Source organism: Cuculus canorus, chromosome 1, assembly GCF_017976375.1.
Source record: "Cuculus canorus isolate bCucCan1 chromosome 1, bCucCan1.pri, whole genome shotgun sequence".
NCBI lineage: Eukaryota > Metazoa > Chordata > Aves > Cuculiformes > Cuculidae > Cuculus > Cuculus canorus.
This window is the reverse complement of record NC_071401.1, coordinates 102,760,026-102,778,311: the sequence shown is the minus strand read 5'-3', so window position 1 is coordinate 102,778,311 and position 18,286 is coordinate 102,760,026. Positions and strand designations below refer to the sequence as shown.

Sequence of the window (18,286 nt, the reverse complement as noted above, 5' to 3'; positions counted from 1 at the left end):
TTATTATTTTTTAAATGAAATTGGTGCCATAAATTTATTCACATTCATGGCAAAGGAATCCATTCCTTTCCTGAAGGCTTCGTTCTATGCCCTAGGACCTTGGAGTTTTCAGCTACCCAAACACGAATTGTGCATTCATGCTGGGCAAGCACCAGTGAAGATATTTGTGGAATATGACTTTCAGTACTTCACATCTACCAGATACCTACTCCAAATCAAAGCAGACTACATAATTAAGTCCTGGCTTCCCTGCAAGATTACCAGCAATTTTTGACAGATCATGTGGCTTAGGACAATCCCAGATATGGATCCATGAGCTCAGGGCAGCCTGGGAAAGTATCTTAGACATTTAGGAAGAGTTCGGTGGCCTCATGTCAATTGATATTAATAAAGTCCTGAAGAGATACTGAGTCTGCGTTATTTGTAGAAAGAGTATTCCCAAGTCTTGGGTCATTCAAGTCAGCAAGTCTTTTCTCATGGGCCTTAAGGCAAGTAGAGCAAGATCTGCAACACACATGAGATCAAAATAGGGTGCTTTCCATGCTTTCAAGACAATCGGGGAAGAAAATTTAAGGGGAGGCAAGAAAAAAATTTCCACTCAGATTTTCATACAACACTATTTGTAAACTTTTGCAAGTTCTCAAACATACTTTGCTATTCTTTTATTTTTATTAATATGCTTAGGAAAAGTGTTTGGAATACAGTACCTTATTGTACGTGTAATTTAACTCACACCTATTTCTGATGCTTTTAACAAGACAAAAGCAATTATTTCTTCAGCTAATTCAGAACCACAACTGATCTAAAGCCAATTCTGCCAACTACGACCACTGCTTCTAGGACAGTTCCCATGCAGCCACTTGGCTGCGTTCCCTTAGTCCATCCTACTGAGAAACACTCTCAGGTTTTCCATATTAGGCAGCTGGAACAGACACAAACACTAAGATGCTTTGCATTTAATGATTTAATCAACTTTGCTCCCCGCTCAAAGACCAAAACCACGCACCTTGTATATGCGAAGATTTTCTTCTTTTATCTATGGCAAAATAACCTAATATTGTCAGTACATTTCTGAAAGGAGATTCTGTTATTAGCAATCTCTTTCTACAGAGAAGAAAGCAAACTGTGTGTAGAGAATTACAGGCAACAAACATTGGTGGGGTAGAAGTTGGGACAGTGATGGGGGGTAAAGCAGGACTCAAACGAAAAGATTCAGCTAGTGAGAGATTATGATGTATTACAGCAGACTTATCTTCAGGAGTGAGAAATTTAGTCATAATGTGAAGAATACTAAATGTTCAAGTGAGATATATGAAAGCAGGGAAGGAAGGAAGGAAGGAAGGAAGGAAGGAAGGAAGGAAGGGAGGGAGGGGGAAGGAAGGAAGGAAGGAAGGAAGGAAGGAAGGAAGGAAGGAAGGAAGGAAGGAAGGAAGGAAGGAAGGAAGGAAGGAAGGAAGGAAGGAAGGAAAGAAGGAAGGAAGGAAGGAAGGAAGGGAGGAAAGGAGGGAGGGAGGGAGGGAGGGAGGGAGGGAGGGAGGGAGGGAGGGAGGGAGGAAGGGAGGAAGGGAGGAAAGGAGGAAGGAAGGAAGAAGGAAGGAAGGAAGGAAGGAAGGAAGGAAGGAAGGAAGGAAGGAAGGAAGAAAGGAAGGAAGGAAGGAAGGAAGGGAGGAAGGAAGGGAGGGAGGAAGGGAGGGAGGGAGGAAGGAAGGAAGGAAGGAAGGAAGGAAGGAAGGAAGGAAGGAAGGAAGGAAGGAAGGAAGGAAGGAAGGGAGGAAGGAAGGAAGGAAGATCAACTTTTGTTTGTATGTGTTAAATGTCATCTTGGTGCAAGACTGTGTGTGCTTGGGGCTTTGTGCAGTTTGGTAGCAGCGGAGGAAAGAAAGAGAGGTGTGGGAGCAAGTGCTGCCCCCTGGCCCCTCTCTGGCTGCAACTGGACTGCTAGTGTACAATGATCTGTCCTGGGCTGCTGTGGCTGATGGACTGGCACACGCTGAAAGGGCAAGAGCAGCCCTGACGGCACATGTGCACTCAAAGGGTTCAAGCAGTAATTATTCCGTTGAACTGCCAGTGACCTCTGGAGCTCCCAAGTTCAAGTTCAAGAACTTTCCAAAGGAGCTTCTGCGCATGCCCCAATTCTAGAACTTTCCATGCAGAAAAACAATGCAGGCACAGTGAGACCACTCCTCATATGTTAATAGGGGATGGAGATTCTCTGTGAATAATCCATGCCAAGAAGCATAAATGCACATCCTCTGACCTGTAGACCACATTTCCTGAGGAAATCTGTGATGGACTCCATTGAGGAGGAGATTATTTTTATGTTATATTTATCTTTTTACTACAACTTCTCCTCTTTTTCTCTCTCTGCCCTATTCTCTCCTTATTCTCTCTTCTTATTCTACCACATCTTTTCTTCCTTGGCACTTTTGGGTAAATGTAGTTGTATCCAAGTTAATTTTGTAATTTGTTTGTAATTTTGACTATGTTCAAAATACGATTGGAATGTGGAGTATACCCCTGGAGTGAGTTGTCACGCTGGGCTGCTGTGCAAACATACAAAAGAAGCCTACCTCTCCCCACCATTTTGCCAAGCCGGTTGGTTGGGGCCAGATCGCAACACCTGGATAAAAGCAGATGGTTCTGTTGGGAATGGGGTTGCTCAACTTCAGAGCAGGACAGAAGAATAGACTGTTCTCATGCGAAAATTTAGGAAGGAGAAAAAGGAGAATCTACAAAGAAAGGAGAGGAAAATGGCCTGATATTCATATTTTGGGGAAAAAAAATAAGAGATAAGAATAAGAAAGTAGTAGCTATGCATTTGTAGGTACAAGGGCACTTTCCTGCCACCAACCCTTGACCCCAAATAGGCATAGTCTTGATTTTGCAATAACTTCATTAGCTACTTTTGTGCTCAGTTTTTAGCTTTCCAAAAAACTCAAATCAAACAAAAAATCCAAACACTTTAAAACGGCATAACTACCTACCAGTTACCACTTGGCTAAAGTTACGCCAGGGAGATATGGCAATCAAATATGTCTCTAAGACTCTGGAAATTCTAGCAAAAGGATGGATACATGCACCAAATGAAATGATAACTTTTTTTCAGTTTTATGTCTGAAGCAGCCTATATAGGACACTGAAATTAAAAGGGTTTTGCATAGTTTTGAGACAGATATAGACTATATACTAAAACATTAGTATATATTAGCATATTATTATAAACAGATATATGTTTCGATATTATGTATTCTCTAATTCTTGACACAGTTTAGGTCTTCCTGTAACTAACTTCTTTAAAAATATAAATTCAATCTTTTTCTCCTATCGAAGCAACTGTAATTAACAACTCCAGAAGAATAGAATTATTGTCCATAATGTGTCCATAATAGAAGTATTGACCAAAATGTTTAAAGATGAATTAATAGATATTCTTTTGCTGCTTTTAGGTTTACTTCCAAGTCTCATGAGCAGTTCTACTCTGATGCTTGCGATTGCTAATTTGCATGAAGCTAATAAACACCAAAGACTGATCCTAATGTACCTTTTATACTTTTTTGTTCTATCACAATACTATTTATTTATTTACTTAATAAATAATAAAGATAATAATTTATTTAATAAATTTATTTATTATTTAATTATTTATTATTACTTAATTCAATTTCATTGAGCTATGAAAAGTAACTAGCTTTTATTGTTGTTTAAGTAGTCTTTTTGACTCACCAAGTACTTGTTTGGGAACAAATAGAATCCAAACACATTCAGAGACTAATTTAAGTGGACATTTGGGAAGATGATCTGAAAAGTTTAAGAGTAAACCTTAATTATCCTGCCTATAGACTGGCCATATGGTGGAAACTTTGCCAGTAACACTAACTCTACAGTTTCATTACGTACATTTCCTAATAGATCTGTTGTTCTACAGTCTGTTTACATAACTAAACCGAAGAGTTTACACCACATACAGAAGGGTCAAGTGACTTCAAAGGGAGCAGTAAATATTCAAATCGGTGTTCTACAGTGAGTTTCTTCCAAGAAGACATGAAACATTTTCAATCCCATCCTGTCGTAGATACAGCCTGTCATTTGAAACTCAACTCTAGTGAGCTGAAGGCATTGCAAGCTTAAAAATTCTTGAAGCCAGGGGTCAGCTTGGGCAATATAGGATTTGACCAGAATCATTTTAATGAGCAAATATACTTAAGGTATTCCACATATTTAAAATCAGACTATGTATTGCATAAGTTTATTACATAGAGCTTTTATTGTAGCAAGTGTAACCAGCATTTTTAGACTGTATTTGGTTTTACTTAGGTTTAACTAAAACAAAATTCCCCAGATTTTTTTTTTTGAAGTAGCATTCTAAGTAGTATATTGTCTTGCAATAAAAATAACCTTTGCCAAATATTCTGTAGGAACAGAATCGTCCCCTCTTTCCTTCTATAAAACCATAATTTTTTTCCCCAGACTTTTACAAATCGACCTTTTCATACAGAAATTCTTGTTTCTTAACTTTCCAGATTTGTTTTAGTGCTGAAAATGTCAGCAGTTCCCTTTCATTCCTCCATGAACAAAACCTTCTGCCCTTGAAACAACAGAAGCTTTAATCCAACGATGTAGTCTCATAATATTATTTAGCCTTTTCTGTAATAGTGAAGTAAAATCTACTGTTTACGCTTTCTAGAAAGGATGATTTTGTATTTCATGCATGTTATCTCTTAAACTAGCTCCTGCAGGGTGCATTGTGTGTGGATGGACTTCCTCTCTCCCCAAGTGATTCACTTCAGGAAGTTGCAGCGAGGAGATGAAAGAAAGGAGGAAACCAGAAGAATTTAGGGGCAGTAACATGTTTAAACGGTATCAGTTGCCAAAGCTCTATTTTGGCCAGAAGCAGGAGAGCCAAGCCTTCAGAGTTCCTGGAATCCCTAACATTGATTAGACCTCATTGGGTATGCATGAACAGTAGTCATAACTGGCATTCCTGCTTCTGCAAGGCAGGGAAGATCACAAATAGCTTAACTCATGAAAAAAGATACCAGTAATGTATCAAGAAGAAAATTAATTCTGTTTCTTGCTGAATCAGCCACCTTATCTCTGCAGAGCTGAATTAGCCACAATTGACATCTGCAAGTGAATTAATCCTAGCTCTCCAGGAATTAGAATCGTGAAACAGCAAAGACTCACTTGCACCCTGTGACCACCATCTGCATTACTGAAAGCTGTGACAACATGGTAGTTCTCTTTATGGAAGAGAGATCTACGATGAAGCTATCCGCTATTAAAGAAGCAATCCCCCAAGCTGTAGGTACCCTTAACAGACCTTGCATACGGAAAACACCACCACTTGTTCAAGAAAACAAATACATGGAGATCACTGGTTTAGTGCTACAAGTTAGGTTAGAATGCCAATATGACATTTGGTTTAGTTCCTTCTGGAGCTTCAGCATCATGTCTCATTTGATTCCAGCCAGAGAACTAGATCCTGTTACTGAGCCAATACTGTCCAGTCCTTCAAACAAAATGCTAAAAGGCCTGTAAACAAGGCAGGAAACAACACGGGTATAGCAATAGGATATGAATGAAAAACATATATCTTACTATGCAAATACTATTTTCCTTAATTGGAATACTAAAAGCTAGGTGTGCTTTTAGTATCATCTCTATGCTTTTGCAGATTTTGCCTTATTTGCAACTACCAGCTGAACTCCAAGTTTTTCTCCACTCCAACTTGTTTCTCTTTCTCAAGCTGTATTTATACAAACAACTCAATCTTCATCGCAGAAACCTTTTATTTTTAAACAGTATCCATACACAAAAAGCACAAATGTACACAAGCCTGGAACACTGGCTGCTCAGGTAAAGGCTGAGATTCAACTGCCCTGGGATCAAATTGTCAGCAGCTGAACCAGAAAAACAGTAGGCCAGAAATCTGGAATTTTGCAGGAACATCTCTACTCACCACCCTTTCTGCTTCCCACCAAAGGCAGCTATTGGGAGCCTCTGATTTGTGGGATTCCTGGTTGGAAGAAAGCCAGAGCTGTGAAGGACTGTTTGGTGCAGGAAATGTGTTTGTGTGTGAGAATGAAGGAGAAGACAAAGGTAGTAAGGACAGCAGCACCTAATTGTTAATCCTTAGTATTGAAGGCTGAGAAATGGGATGATTTCTTCTCCATGAAAGGAATTAAAGATTTAAGCCACAGAATGTGAAGTCCTTAGTCATCCTTCAGTTTCCTGTGGCTTTAGCCTGCTGTTAGACTACAGTCTGCAAGGTCTGAGAACTTATCCTCTCTCCTTATATCTGTGTCACAGAAGTCATGCTCTAGAGTATCATCCAAGTTGTCCTCTCCCAGGCCTAAATAGAGCTCTTTTTTAGTGGAAACTTGGATTTAAGTGACGGAAATTGATCAGATTTGGTGCTTGCACATGATGATGTCATGAACTGAGAGTCAATATAAAAATTTCAAGGTGTCAGCCTTTGCAAGGCCAACAAGGAAATGCAGGTCAGAGATTCAAGGATTCCTTACTTCAGTTTCTGTCCCAAAAGAAGGACCTTGCCAGACAGAAGTTCAAGTACTGACTACATAGCGCTAGCATAAGCTAACCTTCTTGTGTCAGGCCTCTTCTTCTAAGAAATTTTGTAGTGGCCCTTAGAGAAGGATAACAATTTTCTCCCAGGAATCATATTTTTATTTTGAGATTTTTCAAGTAATATTGTTAATGCTGGCAAGAATGGAACAGAAGGGCAGTGAAAAAAACTTGAAACACCGACTGCTGCGATGGGCGAGGGAAGCAAGCGGATGACTCAATATGAGTGATAAAGCAAGCTTCAACTTTATTGATTACAGTTGCGGTTTATATATCTTTCACTACATTCTACTTAGTCATTCCCTAAACTTGATTGGTTAGTACAAACACTTGTCTAATACTGATTCGTTGTGGCCATGCTAGAGCTTCAGACTTTGTTTATTTCTTCATAGTTGCCTTGCGGTTACAGCTGTGCGCAATATTTCATCTTGCTTCCTTGTGAAGGATCCGCTTGGCCCTCAAAAGTTCCTTATCCTGATGTTTTACTGTCTTTACAGAATGTATTTAAAACTCAAGGACTTGGGGCTCATTAATACTCAAGGACTCAAAGCTCATTACCGTTCCCATATGATGTACTCGAAACTCAAGGTTCAGTCCACTGACCCATGCCTTTGCTCATCCAGCCATTCCTCAATCCCTTTCTCAACATCCTCATGTCCTTCTTCATTTAACCATTTCCCAACATTTCCCCCTTTTTCTTTTTGAACAAGCAAAGCAGTATGATTCTTAGCCAAGCTTTGCATAATACAATGATAGCTTATTTTAAAAGCGATTATTACTAATAATACCAGGCCTGCCCCACGCAAGATTTCCTTGATCACTGAGAGGAGCCAAGGAGATAATGGTCCAAACATCGATTGTAGCCAAGTATCAATTCCCCGCCCATCTTCTTGCTTTAACTGATGCAGGCCTTGTTGCAACTTTCTTAATTTTGCATGTATAGACGTTGAATGATCGGTCAAGTTCATGCAACACATTCCCTCAAATTCTTCACATCCATGTCCCTGGGCCAAAAGTAAGAAATCAATGGCAGCTCTATTTTGCAGTACTGCGTGATTTACACTCTGCACATCACTTGTGAGCATATCTAGGATTTGTGAAGTTGTATTTAGCTCATCTTTTGCCCAACAGCCTAGTTGTTCGATTAATCGTAATGCCTTTCTAGCAGCCGCTCCAGGTAGTATCACTGCAGTTGCAACTTGTCTAAATTCACTCCAAAACCGCATAGGCCCTAAAGAGCTACAATCAAGTTCATGTACGCTCCGTTCTTTCCTGCTCGTGTTTTGGCTCCACTGCATGATCAAGGATATATTAGGGTGAAACAGTGATAGTTTGCCAAGATAGCAAGGCCCTCCTTGTGGTTGCGCCGGTATGCCATTCCATGCTCTATCTCCACAAATCAAGAAGATGCCCCTCGGCAGCCTTTTTGGGGTGTCGATTTTGCTGGCATTGCATTTATCAAACGTTTGGTCCATAACACTAAACCAATCTAAATTAGAGTCCAAAGTAGCCCAAGTGCCCCTGTGTTTTAACCACGGTCGGGGCGCCTTGTCACTTATAGGCTCAAAGTCGACCCATCCCCCTGAGGAATTGCTTAAACTGGCATTCGCACTTCCAAAGAGGTTTAACTCTTCAGGGGGTGAATGCAAGGTGGTATTAAGTGACAGTATTAACTGACACTGCTGATAGGCATCTTCAAGTGGTGGAGTCCCCTTGATCTTTATGGGTCCTTCTGCTATCTTTACTGAGGATAGATTTCTACAGAGTGTGTCATTATCTACAAGACCACAAAATTCCTCTGATTTCCACACAGGTAGGCCGATCAAACACGTTCGAAAAGGATTGGTAACACCACCTAAACTAAGACAGAGAGAAGACTGATTGAGCTGCTTGGCAAATGTTACCCAAAGATTTTCTCTTGGTTGATTGAACTACGTTATTCCTGTTACTGTGACTATTACAATGCTAAATAACCAAGCATATCTATGTAAAGACATAATTACACGTCGTTCCTGCTCTTCTTCTCTATTGCTTTATATAGTTCTTTCTTTAAATCTCCCTTAGTAGGGCCAAATAACGAGTGCCTTGAAAAAGGCACTTTGTTAATACAAAGAAATGCTAATAACTTTGATTTTGCCTGTCCTCGTATTCTTTTAACGCAAGCTTTTGCTTCAAATCGATTATAAGCCAAAACTTTTTGTTCAAATGATTCATACAATGCTAAAGAGGCAAGTGTAGATACCCTAGTTTGCCGTTGTAATTCCCGCTGCCAATTACAAGAACCACTTTTGAATTCACAGCTGGGACACCACAATGTTCTCAAAAATACTTGTTTAACCCAAAATATTTTTTCACACATTCCGCAAAACAAAGCTACCCATGCTGTACAATTTGATATCCCACAATCAAGACAATTATGCCTTGCAGGTCCGTGTATCTTAAATGCCGATAATTCATCAATTCCTGCTATGATTGTTTCAAAAGAAACACAACGATCCAAGATCTTATCAATTCCCTTTTCTAACCCTCTTAATTCCTCAAGAATAGGTTTAATAATCAACAAGCCCTTTTCTCTAATCCTCTGCTTGTCTTTCTCAGTCGGAATGTTCCAAGGATGGTTCATGGGATCCTGGTGTTATTGCAGCCTTTGTCCATTTGCTGGGGATCCATTTTGGTCCTGTGGGAGTAAGTACACACATATAACCCCTTCCCATATACCTAACTTCTGCTGGCCCCATCCAGGTTCCCGTTGTTAGATCTCTGTACATAACAAACATTGGTGGATTCTTTTGCTCATCACTATCATGACTATGGATCCATGCTGATGGTTCTTTCTGATCTCCAAATATACATAGATGGTTTAAAACAAAGAGAGTTTTTGCTAATTGTTCTTGAACATCAGATAGATCCATAAATTTTTGAAGATATTGCTTTAGGGTTTGATGAGCCCTTTCAATAATAGCTTGACCTGTGGGGGAGTGGAATACCAGTAGTATGCCGTACTCCCCACATTTGTAAAAATCTTTGAACCCTCATGCTAGTATATGCTGGACCATTATCTGTTTTTATCGCCTGAGGCACTCCCATAATGGCAAAACATTGTGTTAAGTGTCTTATAACATGGAGTGCCTTTTCACCCGTTTGCGCAGAGGCCCATATATATTTGCTATAAGTGTCTATGGTGACGTATATATTTCCATCTGCCGAATGCAGCAAAATGGGTCACGTCCATTTGCTATAATTCTTGAGATCTGAGACCTCTTGGATTTACACCTAACCCTAAACCAGGTCCATGATGACTGCGTGTAGGGCAGGCGTGGACAATTCCTTTTGCTTCCTCCATTGTAATGTTGAATTGTCGATGTAGTCCTCGTGCATTTTGGAGAAAGGCATTATGTGCTTCTCGTGCCTTCACAAAATCACTCAGTGGTGCAGCCAAATATACAAGTTGATCTGCTCTATAATTTCCTTCTCCAAGTCCTTCTGTCCACATATGACTTCTAATATGTACTATGCAAAAAGGGCACATTCGTTGTCGGATAGCTGATTGTAGTTGTGGAATTAAATCAAACAAGCGTTGATTGTGTATTTCTTTTATTCGAGCGTCTTCTACACGATTCACTATATTGGCAACATACATGGAGTCCGTTACTACATTCAGATCATGATGCATCCATTGTAAAGATCCATTCGAGTACTCTAATCTCCCCCTTTTTCTTTATTTGCGTAAGGGCTCTGATAAATTGGGATCGCTCTTGGAGAATTGTGAGGTCCACAGGCAAGTTGGGATCTATACGGTCCACTGTGCGGTCGACAAGAGTTTCACTAAGGCGTTGTATCATTTGTCGTTGTTCGATTGTTAAAGTAATTTTCCGTGCTGGATCAGTTCCTTTTAAAAGAGGACGCAAAGCATCTAGTTCATTACTGGTGATTCCTGCTATAGGTCGCAACCATTGCAGGTCTCCTAAAAGTCATTGAGCATCATTAACTGTTGTAAGCGAAGTGCAAAAGGTTAATTTTTGTGGTTGTACTTGAGAATTCGTTATGTTCCATCCTAGATATTTCCAAACAGGGGAACGTTGAATTTTTTCCATTGCTATAATCAAATAATGTGTAGTTAATTGTGTCTCCAAATATTTCTCTTGTTGAGTGGTAAATGGCTGGTTCTGTGCAAAAAGAATATCGTCCATATAGTGATAGATCATGGTTTGTGGCCATGCACGCCTTATTTCTCTTAAAGCATTATCCACAAACAACCGACACAAAGTGGGGCTATATTTCATGCCCTGCGGCAATACTGTCCATTCAAAGCGCAAATTAGGTCCTTCCCTATTGATTGTGGGTAAAGTGAATGCAAAGCCTTGAGTGTCATTAGGATGTAACTGAATAGTGAAGAAACAGTCCTTTAAGTCTATGATCAGCAAATGCCTGACACAGAATAACAAAAACATACATATTGGATGACCATCAAGTCATCTATGGGCTTTTTTCTGAGCAATGGCTTTTTCAATTCGCCCAAAGTTTGTTGTGCATCACTCGAGGTGCTGTTAAAGCCATGCCCTCCCTTAAGAAGATCAAATAATGGACTTAGTTCTGCATTAGTTATACACAAATAAGGTTTAGCTTTTGTAAATTGTTTTAACTACTATTTGCAATTTGGCTTGCTGGGGTTCAATTGTAGCATTCAAAATTTTCCACTTAAAATATTTCCAGGTTTGAATTTTTTCCATGTGCGACTTGAAGGCCTATTTTCTCTAATACAATCTTTGAAATGGTATTAATTGAGTAACACAACTGCTTTGGGTGATATACACAGGTGGGAAAGGAATATAAACCATAGCTTGTATTTGTCCAGTAAAATCAGAATTAATAACACCAGGTTACACAAAAAGACTTTGCAAAGTGACACTCAAATGACCTACTAACCAAAACACTTAAACCGCTACCAATAGGACCAAAAGCTTGGAGCGAAACCTTGTGTGCTTTTCAATCTCTTATTACTGAGGAGGCTGTGAAGAAGATCCAAGTAGGAGCATTTGTTGTTGTCACACGTCTCCGCTGCATGCTGGGTTGCTGGTTTCCTTGGTTCTTTAATGTTAACGGTTTACCCCTGGCTTCTTTTGTCTGTTTTTACCTATATGGGAATTCTGAAGGCTGCAAATGCATTAACTTTTCTATTCCTTTGCAGTTTTTTTACTCTCAGAGGATACTCCTTTTGGACTCTTAAATCATGTCTTCATTAGTATTTGGCAAAAATTCCCTTTACAGTTGTCTGCACTAGGACCCAGTAGTTGCTGATCTGATAAGGGACACTGGAATGCAGAGTGTTCTTCATAAACTGTTACTCCCCTAGAGAGAGATAGAAACTCCCAGGCTGAAACAAAACAAAAAACCTTACAGGAGTAAGAGGGGGGGGCGATGGGGGGGGGGGGGGGGGGGGGGAACTCACACACACAGCCACAGGGCTGGGTTTTTTTCCATTTTTTTTTTGTTTGGTTTTTTTTTTTTTTTTCTATTTTTCTATTTTTTCTTTTTCCGTTTCCTTTTCTGTTTTTCTTTCTGTATTTCATATTTTCTTTCTTTTTTCTATTTTTTTTTTCTATGTATTTTAAAAATCTTGTCCTCTGCAGCCTTTCACTTCAAAGGTCCCAGGTAAAACTACCTGTTTGCCGGCTTAGTGGACGTTTGAGATTGAAAGGTTTCAGAGTTGCATTTTAAAGATTAATCAAAACAGAGGCTCAATATAACCAAAACCCAATTTGCAAGTCTTACAAACGTTTAAAGCGCTTTAAACACACACACGCATACACACACACAGAACCACTCTTTTGAGAGCTGGATTAATATACCTATACAACATTGTTTACGACCGGTCAATAAGAACAGCATGATGGTATGAATATTTAAACCACACACGGCACCGAACACACACAGCACTCAAAACATGCACATATATCACAAAATAAGGTTTGTATCAATTGTTTAACAGGTAACAGTCCTTGGTTGTTACAGCATTTTCGTGGCATCTTCTTCCTCCTCTGATTCCTCGCTATTATTTTCTGGTGTTGGATTTCAACATCTAACTGTTTTTCTACCTTGTAACGTTTTATACAATTTGTAATCTCTCTCCAAGCTTTCGTTAGTCTCTTTGCAGTTTTATCATCATCTATAAGTGCCTCCCACGGGACGTTCCCAAATTTGCGCCGTTCACTTTCCTCAAATATCTCATTCGGATCCTTAAAACATCCCTTAGTTTTTCCTAAGGCAATGAGGCCCGCAAGTTGTTTGAGATATTGTGAGTCAAGTCCTCGCTTCTCTAAGAAGCTTTGTAATATTTCATAAGCCACTTCTTTATCCATTTCTGGTCAGAGAAAAAACCACTTATAAATTTATAAAGTCTTTACGTGTAGCCCTGTTCTGTCTTATCTCTCCAAAGCCTTATGATGTCGGGCGGCGGATCCCTTTTTGACGATTCAGGCGTTCGGACTAGAGTGCAACGATCCCTAACGAAATCATAAGCTCTTAATCTTCGCCTTCTGGTCACTGTATCCTGGCACTTTTCCAGACTTTTACAAACAATCTCCATAATTTTTCCACTCGTCTATTAAGCCCTTAATTGGACCTACTCCCCGCTTTTCTAAAAAGCGTAAAATTTCAAATGCTACCTCTCGTTCCATTGCGCGCTTAACGGACCCTCTTACGTTAGCCAGTCCTCAAGTAGTGCAGCCTTTCCTTTATACGAGTAGGTAGTCTCCTTACTCGGCCGGCGAACCTCCTCCTTTGGTATCCGGGTTCAGGCGCGGATCGTAAGTACTGATTCAGTGTTGCCGATCTTCCGCCCCCTGGTCGCTGCTTACCAGTGCTTCGCCGAGCTCGCCGTCCGGTGGAAACAGGGATTGGGGTGTCCCTGTTCGGGCGCCACTTGCGATGGGCGAGGGAAGCAAGCGGATGACTCAATATGAGTGATAAAGCAAGCTTCAACTTTATTGATTACAGTTGCGGTTTATATATCTTTCACTACATTCTACTTAGTCATTCCCTAAACTTGATTGGTTAGTACAAACACTTGTCTAATACTGATTCGTTGTGGCCATGCTAGAGCTTCAGACTTTGTTTATTTCTTCATAGTTGCCTTGCGGTTACAGCTGTGCGCAATATTTCATCTTGCTTCCTTGTGAAGGATCCGCTTGGCCCTCAAAAGTTCCTTATCCTGATGTTTTACTGTCTTTACAGAATGTATTTAAAACTCAAGGACTTGGGGCTCATTAATACTCAAGGACTCAAAGCTCATTACCGTTCCCATATGATGTACTCGAAACTCAAGGTTCAGTCCACTGACCCATGCCTTTGCTCATCCAGCCATTCCTCAATCCCTTTCTCAACATCCTCATGTCCTTCTTCATTTAACCATTTCCCAACAGACTGCTGATGTACAAGTTCAACAGCCTCTGGAGAAACACAAGTCAATCTTACTCCTCTACTTATGATGTCCCTTTCCTTTTATTTCTGCATTTCTTCTTCAATTGGTAGTGACTCCATTAACTTGTAGTCCACACAATACAGCCAGCAGAGGTACAAGAAATCATCTCTGCACACACACTTACGTCTTGTACTGTGAGTGTATCTAGCCTGATGTTAAGCATCCTTTGGTCTACTTTGACACAACATGCAAGATACTTTATTTCACTCCCTCCATATCACAGGCAAATATCACAGGCTGACTAAGAGATATGAACTGACCTATTCGGGCCAGGAGGAACAGACTCAAAGAGCTACTTACTTGAGGTAGAGTTCAAGTAACCTTGCCAAGATCAACATTGCCTCTTTCTTCTTCCACTGGGGAGAGGCAGAAGCAGGTGCACTACAAACTTCGCAACACAAAGCTGTTAGCTTGGTGAGAATTCTTCCTAAAAAATTGCATGAGTTGATAGAATACTTTAGAAAACAGAACAATGTTATGAAAGAAAGGTGTTTTGTTGGTTTCTTTTTTTCCTTCTACCCGAACACTGATTGCATGGGTTGATAGAATACTTTAGAAAACAGAACAATGTTATGAAAGAAAGGTGTTTTGTTGGTTTCTTTTTTCCTTCTACCAGAACACTGATTTGTTGAGACATTGAAAAAAGGAAACATTGAGTAACAGGCAGCAAACCTTGTTCTACTTAAGAAACAGCAAGTCCTTCCCAGAAGGAAAGAGAGAGAGAAGACATCCCTAGTCCTTACAGCTGCCTGAATAGTCTCAACTCTTCGGCTGACAAGTAGATCCCATGCCTCAACATTAGGAAGCAGCAGAATCTGTGAAAGGAAAATAGGCTTCTTGGTGAATTGAGATGAAAAAGGAAGGCATGGCGGGGAACAAAGAAGGCTCTGCATGTCGCCATATTACTGCTGTCAGGAGGAAATCGGGAGTAAGTAGCACTACAGAGTCATTTTCACTGATTTGCAGGGCTCCTGGGATGTGATTCAGACTTACCAGGAGCAGCAGGAATGAGCTGAAGGCGTCAGTATCAGCAAAGTTAGAGAAACCTAGCGCTGAAAGAAGAAGGTTGACACAGGATAACATTGCAGAGTACTTGCAGTAACACCCACAGAATTATCGAACTAGAATAACAGGGTAAGGGGTAAAAGAACAAAATAAACATTGCTAGAGTCGAGAAAAACTGAGAAACGCATTGCAAGAAAGTGCTTAAAAGGGAACACAACTACATCCCCAAAGATATTACATGAAGCTCACTTTGTCTCTGACAACCTAGTCTGACTCCTTCTGTTGGTAGGTACAAGGATCTCCAGTGGTAAGAAACAGCAAAACACAACCCACAGCTCAGGTTCCACAGGGAAAGGAAGGATACTGAGAACTGCTGTGCAACCTCTACTGCTTAGCTGACCTAACAGCTGTAACACCTTGTTGGTTACCACATCTTCTTTGAATCATGTTTTTGTTTTAAATGCCTGAAAGCAGCTGAGAAGGAAAGAATGCGTGTGTTGGCCTAGTAGTCATACTTTAAGAAACAGACAAAATTTTTCAGAGAAAATAACACTTCAACTAAAGAAGTACAAGGCAAAATCTGTACTCCCTCTCACTTGGTTATTGATTTACAAATGCGCTTGATCGACCCTCCTAGCAAACCTGTCCTGCTCAATTGTCACAATAGGAGTTAAAAGTAAGCAATAAAACCAACATCTGAAAACTTAATGAGTGAATTTTACGACATTCATGAACAAACGTGCTGTCCAGAAAGTCTATAAAAATTCCAGACTGAAAAGATTTTTATAAAATATATAAGCACAAAATAAGATTAGACAATCACAAAGGTAACAGCACAAAGGAAATATGCAGTGCATCTTTCCTGAGGGGTACAGTGGCAAGGCTTACATAACTACTTCTGGTATCCGTAATACATAGAGAACCTAGCATCCAAATGAGGTCCTATCATCATCTTTGGAGCACAGGAAAAATGAGGTAACTCAGTGAAAGAATAATATTGATCTTAATATTTCTACTCTCACAAATTTCATACATGATATTTGACGAATGCAAACAACCAGGATTTAAGTTCTCCTTCAGAAACATCAGGCAAGGATAAACAGATGTTTGTGCTCATCCAAAGATGTAACAATCTCCTCCAGTAGAAGCCCTCTGGATTTTGAAGTTAGGCATACGTCTTAAAGAGAATATTGCTCTGCATTTGCGACTTCCCCTGAGAGGACAGAGAAAAAAGTGTCTAGAATTTGACTCAGCTGTGAATTCTGGTGAACTATGAATTCTATTTTTACTCAGAAAGATTAATTTTCTAACAACAGTTGTTTTTGATTACCTCTTTGCCTTGAATGTGCTTTCATAATAAAGCTTCAAAGATGTCAAAATGCTTATCTCGGCAGTTTGAAGCATAAGTTGCTGTCTTCATTTGTGACAGGACTGCTGCTCACTTAGAGTTAGTATTTTACATCTGGTTTGAGAATCAAGGTTAATTAGTATTCAGAGTTTCATTCTACTGATTAGTCCGATCCAAACTCAAGAAATATTAATAAATTGGGTCTTTAGCCATGAAGATTTTGCTGAAGTACTAGCTTTTATAGTGGGTGGGTGGGTGGGAACATGGTATTTTAGTAGATACAAGATATCATAGTTTAAGAACGCTTCGCGATTCTGTGAACTTAAAATTTTTGTGCTAATAATGTAAAAAATACCATGTGGCCTTTAAGAAACCCTATTTATCTAAAACATTTTTCATTTTTTTAAAGCTGCTTCTGCTATATGTCACATTTAAATGGATTATAATCGAAGAAAATTAAATTACTTTGGTTCTTCTTGGCAGAACTTGGAGTAACTGTCAGTCACACTGCATTGCATGTACAGCCATAATGCACAGTGCAATGCAGTGCTATGCAGAAATGTCTGAGTTAGCACTGAATTAGCTGGCTTCAGAGCTGGACAGATTAAGGTGGGAGCAGTGCCATTGTAACTGGGCTATTGCAATTCAAGCCAGAGTGCTTTGCTGGCTCTGACTATGCACACCACTAACTCATAGGTAGTTTGGGAACTTCCAAGTGGCACCATATAGTGTCATATTCTTAGACACTTGAACAACGAACGATAGTAAACTTACTTTCTTCTCTCCTCTGTCCTGCTCCTCTTTTGCTTTTGACTTGCATTACCTTTATGGGTGGCAGATGCTGCTAACGGGGGGATGAAGAACGCTTAGATTTTCTCTAATCTCTTCCCTCTAGTACATCTTACATCTTGTCAAATGTGTTTAGCATCTGTATCGAATTCTTTTCCATAACTACAGAATAAAAAAATCAGTAAAAATAGAATGCTATTATAGTCCCAAGAAAATTGGCAGAAGAAGCTAAGTAGCTTAAAACTTTTTAGAAGCCAATGAGATGAGAAAAATTGATAGAGCTCTAGCCAAGTTATTTAATAAATTATCCATGTGTAAGCCATTGCACATAGTAAATGTAAAAAACTATTTTCTCCTCCTACTTTCATAGAATCATAGAATCACTAGGTTGGAAAGGATCCGCTGGATCATCCAGTCCAACCATTCCTAACACTCCCTAAACCATGCCCCTCAGCACCTCATCCACCCGTCCCTAAAACACCTCCAGGGAAGGTGACTCAACCACCTCCCTGGACAGTCTGTTCCAGTGCCCAATGACCCCTTCCATGAAAATTTTTTTCCTGATGTCCAGCCTGAACCTCCCCTGGTGGAGCTTGAGGCCATCCCCTCTTGTCCTGTCCCCTGTCACTTGGGAGAAGAGGCCAGCTCCCTCCTCTCCACAACCTCCTTTCAGGTAGTTGTAGAGAGCAATAAGGTCTCCCCTCAGCTTCCTCTTCTCCAGGCTTTCAATTGTATACCAGCACAGCTTCAGAGACTGCATCATCTAAGATCATGGGCAAATGACAAATGAATTTTAGATATGAGTAGGAAAACTAAAAGGAAAATGAAAATAATTATTGCAAAGAAATTAACTGAGAAAACACCTGTAACTCAGATTTTAAAAGGAACTAAAGAAACCAAAGTATAGTGCATCTCCACTTTGGTGAATGGTAGAACAGAGGAACTCTCAAACCAACCCAAAGGGCAACTATTCCAATTTTATTTCACTTTTTTACCTTGTTTGAAAATTGATTAATGATACAAAATAGTAACCATATTTTAAGATTGGCCAAATCTGGTCTTCAAAGCATTTAAAAAGC

General features: G+C 39.9%; 1 protein-coding gene across 1 annotated transcript; it reads right to left on the bottom strand.

Annotated features, from left to right (window-relative positions):
• Positions 1 to 6,822: 6,822 nt before the first annotated feature.
• Positions 6,823 to 9,894, bottom strand: LOC128850989 (uncharacterized). The gene is made up of 2 exons (XM_054056864.1): positions 9,857 to 9,894; positions 6,823 to 9,262 (listed from the first exon to the last, which is right to left on the bottom strand). The coding sequence occupies exon 2, from the start codon at positions 8,058 to 8,060 to the stop codon at positions 7,176 to 7,178; it is 885 nt and encodes a 294-aa protein (XP_053912839.1). The 5' UTR covers positions 8,061 to 9,262; positions 9,857 to 9,894; the 3' UTR covers positions 6,823 to 7,175.
• Between the last annotated feature and the right edge of the window lie 8,392 nt (positions 9,895 to 18,286).

What these genes read in the sequence shown, in the direction of transcription:
- LOC128850989 (XM_054056864.1), bottom strand. Translation starts at nt 8,060, where the DNA reads ATGGACCAAACGTTTGATAAATGCAATGCCAGCAAAATCGACACCCCA.